At 47.9% G+C, this 9,877-nt stretch overlaps 1 protein-coding gene across 19 annotated transcripts in view; it reads right to left on the bottom strand.

Annotated features, from left to right (window-relative positions):
* Positions 1 to 355: 355 nt before the first annotated feature.
* The window catches only part of SVIL (supervillin), a 215,156-nt gene continuing 205,634 nt past the window's right edge, over positions 356 to 9,877 (bottom strand). For 18 of the 19 annotated variants that reach the window (XM_031444939.2, XM_031444940.2, XM_031444941.2 and 15 more), the window contains 6 exons: positions 9,101 to 9,234; positions 6,206 to 6,361; positions 4,597 to 4,740; positions 3,256 to 3,380; positions 1,354 to 1,509; positions 356 to 1,254 (listed from right to left, as the gene is read on the bottom strand). In XM_031444939.2, the coding sequence (XP_031300799.2) occupies positions 1,168 to 1,254; positions 1,354 to 1,509; positions 3,256 to 3,380; positions 4,597 to 4,740; positions 6,206 to 6,361; positions 9,101 to 9,234 (802 nt within the window). In that variant the 3' untranslated portion in view covers positions 356 to 1,167. The other variant, XM_064479450.1, reaches the window with a different exon arrangement.

Here is a 9,877-nt window from a genome sequence, read left to right as displayed (position 1 = left end):
ATTTTAAGAACATAAGAACTTGCGAGGAGTTAAGCTTTCTAAATACCTTATATATTCAATATTTTTTAAAAGGCACTGAGATCCTGAATTTGAGATGCAGATAGAGAGTCAAGAGCTTCTGTTGAGTGATGATTTGCAAAAATATGTCTTCAACATAGTACTTGGAACTCATTTTATGGGTTGAATATCTCTTTAGTCTTATGACCTTGTATAACATTTTGCCCTGAGTTAGGTTAAAAGTTAACAGCAGTTAATATTTAATGGTGAAATATTGGTACTAGGTTAACAGTTACAAAAAAATTTTTTTTTTCCAGACAGGAACATGCTGGGAACTCAGTGTGAACCAATCAATTCATTGCCGTATTTATTCTGAAGGTTTTATTTTGGAGTCCTCTATTGCAAAATGACACGTTTAATGTTTACAACAGGTATTAGAAATTGAGTTTTTTTTTTAATCGCCACTATTTTAGAGTAAAACTGTAGATAATGTTCCAAACCATCGTCCAAAAAATGCAGAGCAAACTTTTCTGTATATAAACTGTACATAAAACAAGGCACTATACACTGAGGGGAGATATTAAGGTACAGAGGTGGATTCGCACGGATTCTTCAGAGCCCATGCCAGGAAGTATAAATTCTTTGTTCATTTTAGCACCGGAAGCAGCACTCAGAGCGAGGGAGATGCCCCTGAACGTGTGTGAAGGTACGTGGCGCTGGCAGAACTAATTCAACAGAAGCGACTCCATCTACCTTTTAATATTATTTTTGACACCAAAAAAAAAGCCTTAAAAGTGAATGAATACATATTGCTTCGTTAAATACATATTTGATTTATATGGTGTTTATATAAATATATATATTTTTTAGAATCCACAAACTATCAAAATAACACTTTATAAAGAGAACAGCTTCAAAAAAAAAACAGGCATACGGATGCTTTGTTATCATTACCTGCCGGATTTCGTGGAGTGTTTCTAAAGAGTTCTCTGAAACATTTACAAAATACACAGCTCCAAAATGAGCAGGAGAGCCAGTCATGTCAGGTTTTCAAAAACTCAGATGAAAAAATATTTGTAAAGTACCAGCTCCCCCTGCTACCCCCCAAGACATCCACTTCCCTGCCCAGCGGTAAGGAAAGTGACAAGGGGTCCTCCAGCATCCCATCACTCAGAACAGACCCTTCGCTTTCTTCAGATTCACTTGCTTCCAGGCGGGCAGTGCGTTGTACTCGTCGCGTGTCATGTCCAGTGCAAACTGGGAGGGGGGAAAGGGGTGCTCAGGGGCTGAGCCACGGGACCCTCGCATGCACCCCGAGCCCCACTTGAATGCCGTCCCCCTTGAGGAGGCGCTTACCTCGAAGTCTTCGTCGGTGAGATAAATCTCAAGCTTCAGAGGATCAACTCCCTCAGGCAGTGGTCTGGCGAGGAGGTCGGCCAGTGGGTAAACGGTTTGACAGAGCTTGGCTAACACGTCCTCCACCAGTGTGATCTGATTCGAAACTTCTGTGTCCTAGAGGGGAGGTGGAGGCAGAGAGGAGAACTCCATGTCCTGAAGCTGCACATGCTTCGTCAGTTGGCACCCCAGCCTGGAGGACCCCTCCCGATGCACTCCCAACTCTTAAATGTCATCTTAGCCACCACAGCATTTCAAATAAGTCAGGAAAAAGTTTAGGGACTATCACACGAGGGGATGATGGCAAAAGATGATTCAATCTGAAGCTGAAACACCAGAAGCATCCAAATGATGGAATCTGTTTACAAATGTTTAAAACCAGTTAACCTTAAAAGGAATCACCCTACCCCCCAGACCCCAACTCTTAATCCACCGTAGAAAAAGACGGTAAGAAAATGTATCTAGAATATGCTGGGCTGAATTGAGTTTTTGGTTTTTTTTTGTTTTTAACCCCTGTGTATATTTCATCTGAACAGGTCATTCCGGGGCAATCATCTTCCTCTGTTAACTTAGGACCCCTGACGGGCTGCCTCCTTTGGGCTGGGGGTGTGTTGGGGGAATGATGTTGTGGAAATTCAGCGACATTCAGACTAGGGGTCACCAGGTGGGAGTGGGAGGGGCCGGCACCTGAGACCCGGGGCGAGCGGCTTCGCGGGTCAGCGCCCTGGCTCCTTCACTGGGGAAATGGGCATTATAGTAAAAAGGTGCATCATAATGGACTGCCGTGAAAATGAAAGAAGATAAATGTGCAGTGTTGGGAGCAGCGCCTGGCCCTGAGCGGCTCTTAGTGAATGTTTATTATCACAACTTGCAGGCCTGGGAAGCCCGACTGCTCAACTGGCCCCTAGGGATCCGCAGGAAACCCAGGATGTGGTGGTGATGGCTGTCCTTGGACTTGGATTGTGGTAATGGGGTGCTCATGATCCCTGGAGCTCTGAGGTCTCCCAGGTCACACATTCCTGGTGAACAGAGCCACCTGGCCACGCCTGTCGGCCAGCAGGCTGCCCGAGGCCCCGCCCAGTATAGCTCAAGTCCACGGGGCTCCAGAGAAAGGGGTTCGGATCAGCAGCGGAGACTCGACAGGCCCTCCCCGTGGTAGAGCGGCAGCGCAGACCTCCTGTCAAATACCGCCGGGGCCGCCTCCCCAGAGGGGCAGCCCTCCTGCACGGCAAGAAAATCGGAATGAAACAAACCTATTTCCCACCAGACCAAAACACCCTTGGGATTGCTCCTGGGGGCATTGTTGAAAACTCATAACTTCAGAAATCCTACATCACTGTAGTCAGCTTCCTGTTTGCAGTTGGAAAGGGTAACATTCTGGCTAAGATTATGTTTTGGTTGATGGCGTTTATGCTAAGTGCCGCCTGAGACACTGGGAGGTCTCATACAAGAGAGACAAACGAGGAACTGCGCTGTCTCTTCTCGGGAAGCTCCCAACACGGTAACTCCCTCAGTTACCTGAGCAGGTCAATTCATCCCTGGCTGATCCTGTGTCGTCTCTGACCCAAGGTTAACATCTGAGACACGGGGCCCTTCTGTGGTGCCTTACATGGACTCGGGGAAGCAACGGACGGCTAGCTAACAGGATGAAGAGACGGCTGCTTTAATTACATACAGCCTCCACGGGGCTTCAGTGCACCTCTGCCTTTGATGTTTTTCAAAATGACCAGAATATTTCCACTGATTTCTCTCTAGGCTTCTCCTCTCCCTGAGCGAGCGGAGTCCGCGTGGACTTGTTAGCACGCTGTGAGTGAGGAAACGCGAGGGATGCTTCCCTGCCCCTGGGGAAGGCTGGGCACTCACCATCTCCGTGATTTCCGCGATGTCTTCTCTGTGCTCCCAGCTGGGGAACATGTTGGTGAAGGTCAGGGGTTCCAGACCCGCGTGGATAAGATAAGACTTGGGCGGCGGCTTCTTGACGCTTTTTCCTGCAGCCACACAGAATGCAAACGTCAGCAGACCCGGCGCTGGGCCTGAGGACCCCGTCTGTCTCCGATTTCCCCTGAAATCTTTTCTTCTTTGTTTGCATCTCTTGACTGCTGGCTTAAAGTGGAACTTAGGAGTACTTCCTACCCCATGGGTGGTGTTTACATAAAAGGTTATTTTTATACACTTGACTGCATAAAATTGCACGGAATCCCCGATTCTAAACTTTCTGAACCTAAGAAAACACTTCATGGGCCCAGAACAGGCGAAAAGCAAGCCCTTCTCTGTGACTTCTGGGTGGGATGTGGGTGGTCTTCCTGTGACTTGCTATCCCAGGGCTGAGTTCAGTGAGAATGAAACAGCTCATGACAGCCTTTTAGAAGCTACTGTAGCTTACACATTCGGTGGGAAGTTGAGGAAGTTAGTGATTATGAAAGAGCTTGTAGAGAGAGAAAATCAACTGTGCCTTCTCAGTGATACTCATCAATGAAGTCTTAACACCTCTGGTAAGAAATTGATCACTGGCATCTTTATTTTATTTAAAAGACCATCAATTTCAGGTGGATCAATTTTCAGTGTAGTAGAAAAACCATGAATTGACTACGGATCTTTCTTTGTAGATAGAATATGAAAAATGACAGAATGGCTGTCATTGGCCCTCCAGCCCACCTGGGGGCGCTCACTGCTCTCTGATGGGGTGATACTGTGGACGGTGGGGCCTGCGTGTCCCACAGCACCATTCATCCTGAGCGCGGGAGGGTCTTCACCAGGCCAGGCGTCCCACAACACAGCTCTGAGCCTCAGAATATGACAGAAAACTGAGATTCATGAGTTTGTACTAGTTTGCTGTGGGGCGGGGGTGGGGGGCAGTATAAGGGTAGGGGGTTGAGAGGTACAAACTATTAGGTACAAAATAAACTACCAGGATGTGCTGTACAACCCGGGGACTATGGCAGCTACTTTATAACAACGACAAATGGAGTAGAACCTTTAAAAATTGTCACTAGATTGTGCACCTGTAATTTAAATATATGCATCTGTATATAATTCACTTCAATTAGGAAAAGAAAAGTGAAATGTCATTCATGCTTTCAGCTGAGACTATACTAATCTTGACATTAATAAGCCTCAAAACGCCAAAGCCTGCAGCCGGAGGCTGACGTGGCCCCTCACCCAGGCCGGGCGGGGGTTGTGCCTGGGCCCCGGGGGCGCCCTCACCTCGGCAGTAGCGCAGCACCGTCCCCATGGCGCTCTTCCGGTCCACGGCCCAGCGGATGCGCGCGGAGCCGGTGATCTTGTTCTCCGCGGGCCACCAGCCTTGCCAGAGGTACACCTCGTGGTGATTGTCAACCAGGAAGAGCGCTGGGAGGGAGACCAGACCGTCAGAAGCTCTTCCCCAAACCTAATCCATGCTTTCCTCTCTTGGTAGGGCCGGGGGAGAACCCCCTTGGCAGTTCAACTTAGGGCCATAGGGAGGGTCTCCATGAGGTCTGGCCCTTTGAATGGGAAATCAGGAAAAGCCTCTAGGCAGACAGGGGGCGCTGGTGATGCGGGCTCTTTCCTCCCCGAGTCGCCCCTCCTGCAGCCACCTGTCCCATCCAGGCAGAGGACAGAAGACAGACATGCCTCCCAGGGGTCAGTAGCACCGCTGAGCCCCAAAGAGCAGATTAAAGGCGGGGAGAGCTTCACTTTTCCCCTCCAGCTCAGCAGGTCCAGGCCCGCCTAGAAGGCCGGCAGGCGCTCTACGTCTGCGGCTCATTTAGGGAGAGTTGGGCTTGAAAAACCAAGCGCTGCTCACTTTTTCTCACCAGCAAACCGTAGGCCTGACTCCGAGAGGCACGCGGGCTCTCACACTCGCGAGCTCAGCTCGCCCAAGGCCTTTCTGGGCTCCCATCTCAGGATTCCGTGATAACCACATACCCAAAAGCCCGGTGGAGGCTGCTAACCAATCCTGAGCCCTGGGATGAAGAGGGCAGGTGGCAGCCCCTTTGCAGTACTTGCTAATGTTCCCCAGTGTGACGCATGCACCAGTCCAGCTTTTAAGGCGGTGCTGGGGCTGCCAGTGTCCGTGAGGTTCCTGGCTGCCACTCCAGGTGCTTGTAACGTGAGGGCAGAGATGCCGGGCAGTCGACTTCAGACTCAGCTGTCTCTGGTGACTGTCCCAACTCCAACAAGAGCGCAGAGGGTCTATTTTGAGGTGGCGGGCAAGGGAATGGGGTCCGAAGACACAGGCAACAGTCTTGGCCCTGCTGTGCAGCCTCTTCCGGCAGACATTGCTCTCTGGCTCACTCCACAGCTCCTCCCAACCCCCTGCTCCTGGACTTTTGCTTTCCCAGGCTCCCTTGCAGCCAGGGGTGGCCATGGGATAGAGCGCTGGCCAGGGGGATGTCTGCTGGGGGCTTCTGGGAAAGCTTTTGTTTCATCTGATAAAAGGGAGAGAGACATGGCCACCACGGCCCTTCTTCCTACCCTTCTTTCTGTCCTGAACGGAAATATGATGGCTGGAGCAAGGGCAGCCACCTGAGGGCCATGAAGCAGCAAGACAGAAGGAAGGCTCAGAGAACAGCAGAGACTCAGGCCTGACACAGCTGTGCTCAACCTATACACTGACGAATTTGGGTGAGTTAAGTTAACTGAAGGTCAGTTTTTATACTGTAATTCGTGACTGATGTCAACTTTCCTTTGGGGTAGGTGTGAGGATTAAATGAGATCATGTAAAAAAGTATACTTGGCAAGTAAAAACTGCTTACTAGAGGAGAGAGTAAAATATAAAGGTTTTTGGAAGGCGTGTCTTCTGCTCAGAATTACCCCTGCCCGTGGGCCATACCCGGCTGCGGTGCACTGTACAAGTCTTCCTGCAGGAAGGGCATAGAATTGACCACAGAGGGGTCTCGGGCAGGATACATGAACTCCGTGGCTGCGAAATCACCAGAGGAACTGCTGAGGATGAACAGGCGGGGTGTGAAGTTAAAATTCCCAGGATCTTTGAAAGAAAAGAGAACAAAAAGCTAAAGACAAAATATGCATCCAAGTAAATTCCAGGTGGACTGAAGAATTAACATGAGACATGAAATGATCAAAGAATGAGTGTAAAAAGAGGGTAAGATTTGTCTGAACTTGGAGGTGAGGAAGGTCTATGTATCGTGATTGCAAAAGAAGTAATTCAAGGAGAAGAGATTTATGCATCAACATAAAAATGAAAAACTACCTTGCGAAAAAATCACCCTCAACCAAACAAAACGAAAGGCAAGTGACAAAATGGGAAACCTGTTAATATCCTTATTAGTATTTAAAGGAATATAATAAAGAAACAATAAATATCTTAAAGTGCTAAAGGCACAAATACAATATTCACCTAAACAGAAGCACAGATGGCTAAGAAATACATACAGAAAATGTTGAGCAGTTCTCATTTAAAACATTAAGTTCTAACAGTGTTTAGATACCAGTTTCTACCATCAATTTAGGCAGCGAGGAAAAAGTAATAAACCGAATCTGTGACTGTGCCAGGAAATGTACATGTCTGTACATTGCTGGTGAGAATGGAAGTTAGTGCCACTGTTCTGGGACACTTGCTGATACAAAAGTACTGTAAGACTTTCATAACATCAACACAGGAGTCCCATATCTAGGAATTGACCTTACCTAAAAATGAATGCAGATAATTCTTCTGAAAATTATTTATAACCTCATTATTGTTATCAGAAAGAAGAAAATTGAAAACTCAGCTCTACAGCTGTAGGAGGTAGGTTAGGTAGAGAGTGGCACATATTAGAGAATGCTCAGGAAATATCCTGCAGCCAGTAAAAGTCTAAATATTAACATAAGATTTGGGAAATTGTTCATAATTAAGGGCAAAAAGCAGGTTACAAAACAGTGTGTATAACGAATACTACCCAAATTTTACTTTTTAAAAATATATGCATATATGTTGCATAAAGAAATGTTAATTCTGGTTGACATCTTTGAGAGATGTGATTATAAGCACCTTACTTTCTTTAACTTTGTACTTTCAAACATGTCCCATGATTGACATGCATTCCAGTGGACCCTTGAACAACACAGGTCCACTTATACATGGAGATTTTCCAACAAATATATTGGAAACATTTTTTGGAGATTTGTGACAATTTGAAAAAACTCACAAACTGCAAGGCCTAGAAATATTGAAGAAATTCAGTATGTCATGAATCCATCAAATATATGTAGATACTTGCCTATTTACATAGGCATGAGGTGAATGATATTTAATACAAAATTAATAATGTGTTCGCTTTCTTACTGTTTTGTAACTTTGCTTTCAAAGAAGTGGATTACTGGGTGCCTCTCTCTTGTAACTGGAGACACTGCAGTTTCAGCCCATCATCACGAGTAAGTGATTTTTGAAAAAAAAAAAGTAACTTTGTCCAATACTGCATTATGAATAGGTATGCCATAAAGATTTTATAACGATTCATTAGTGTATCGGCGAGGCTACTGTGGAGCAATTATATCAATGACACCAGCCAACCAAAAAGCAGTCACACTGCTGCTGCTTTGCTATCCCTGCAAGAATCGTTATGTCTGTAACACATGCACATTTCTTTTTCCCATTATCTTTTCGTTTTTGAGGTCTAGCGTGAGTAACACGTACAGCCTCTGCAGTGTTCTGTAGCACCGAAGGCAACATTCACGTAGGTGCTGACAGACGAGTCCTCTTGTAAACAGATGACAAACTCACAGGATTGATAACTAGTCTTCCCAGTGTATCTTCTCTTCCTTATGATTTTCTTAATAGCACCTCCTTGTTTCCTTAAAGAATACAGTGCACGAGATGTGCAATATACACAATGTGTTAACTGACTGTTAAAGGTAAGGCTTCCAGTCACGAGGAGGCTCTCAGTAGTGAGGTTTTGCGGGAGTTAAAAGTTGTATGTGGATTTTAGACTGTTGGGGATTGGCCCCTGGCCCCCATGTTGTGCAAGGGTCAACTGTAGTTTTAAAACAAAACTATATAAACGTCTGTAGAGACAGAGAGGCAGTAGGAAGGAGTGGTCCTGAGGACAGTCCACTGTGTCCAGCCTGGGGCAAGGTGATGGACTTCCCCAAGCCTCGGTTTCCCCATCCCTGAAAAGGGCAGCGTGTTGGACCATGAGCACTAAGTGGGTTCATGTGCGGCTGGGGCTGAGCCACTGCCTGGCTCATCCTAAGCTGCTTAATAATTATTAGCTTTTCTTCTTAATGTAATTCTGTATTCAAGTCGGTCTGTAGTTTGTGTATTTAAAGACAAGACCAATCTACTCTCTGACACTCCACTGTTTCCCTGCACCCTGCAGACGGGCCAAACCAAGAGCACCCTGTTCCAGAGGTACCCACTGTCTGTCCTCATCTGGTTTCCTGGAATTTTCCTCTCTCCTTCCCTTCTCCTAAGGTTGTACCTCCCTCCAAGGCTCCGTAAATGCTGTGTCTCCCGTGGAGCTGCGTGTGTGATTTTTTTGGCGGAAGCAATCTTTTCTAACTACCCGCCCCTATCCCGTCACCTGCCTGTCTCTGCGGACATACAGTTTCTGTTCAGTGTCCTAAGTCCCTGCACACGTCGCTCAGCCGCTTCCTGGGCTGCAGCCGGGCCCAGGGCCCGCCGTGTGCGGCATGTGGGGGTGACCGCAACACGTGGGGGTGACCGCAACACGTGGGGGTGACGGCGCCCCGGGCCAGCGCATGCGCAGACGCCGCGCGGGCTTACCCTGCAGCATGCAGTCATAGGCTTTCCGGTCTCGCCTCCCCAAAGCGTCCCAGAACCCCAGGGGCTCCGATCCTTCGTCACACTCATGTATCGTCACTTTGCTGCTACTGTGCAGTCCTGCCTCCAGGGGACACCTGCACAGAGAAGATCCGAGAGTTCTTATAAGGCCCTGGCAGCACAGAATTACTCAAGACGAATTCTGCGGCTCTGTCAGCCACCTCTCTCCTACTTCCCAACAAACAGTTCCACTATGTGGAAGACCGAGTGAAATCGATTTTTTTTTTATACGTAACATACACATTTCCCACGCCTCCTCCCGGCGCTGGGTGTGTTCACCAGCACCGCCCTGGGCCCTAAATCTGTGCTTGGTACCAGGCAGGTGTTCAATACATATCTGCTGAATGTGCAAGGGAATGAGTTATTCATTTTATTTTTCCTCAGTGGCCCAAGGGGGAAAAAAACCCTGACAGGTGACCAGTGCCTCTGGATAAACGCTGGCTGTCATCCCTCCCTGCTCCCCGGCCTCCAGGATGCTCTGCTGATCTGCCCACCGCAAGCCTCTCTCCTCTTCTGCTCTCCATGTGCACTAGGGTTTAAAGCAGTAGCAGGGAACCAGGCCCATCCTGCCCAGTTCTGGTACCCCCAGGATGGATTTGACCAAGCTCCCTGGGAGGCTTTGCCCTTCCACTATGCCGATGTCACCGAGGCCAGGTCTCAGCCCGGGCATCTCGGGAACGCCTGAGGGGCACTGTGGTTCCTTGCTGCCTAAGATGCCCG

The sequence above is a fragment of the Camelus dromedarius genome, chromosome 26 (assembly GCF_036321535.1).
Source record: "Camelus dromedarius isolate mCamDro1 chromosome 26, mCamDro1.pat, whole genome shotgun sequence".
NCBI classification, from domain to species: domain Eukaryota; kingdom Metazoa; phylum Chordata; class Mammalia; order Artiodactyla; family Camelidae; genus Camelus; species Camelus dromedarius.
Note: the sequence above shows the minus strand (reverse complement) of the source record. Positions and strands in the feature narration are given on the sequence as shown.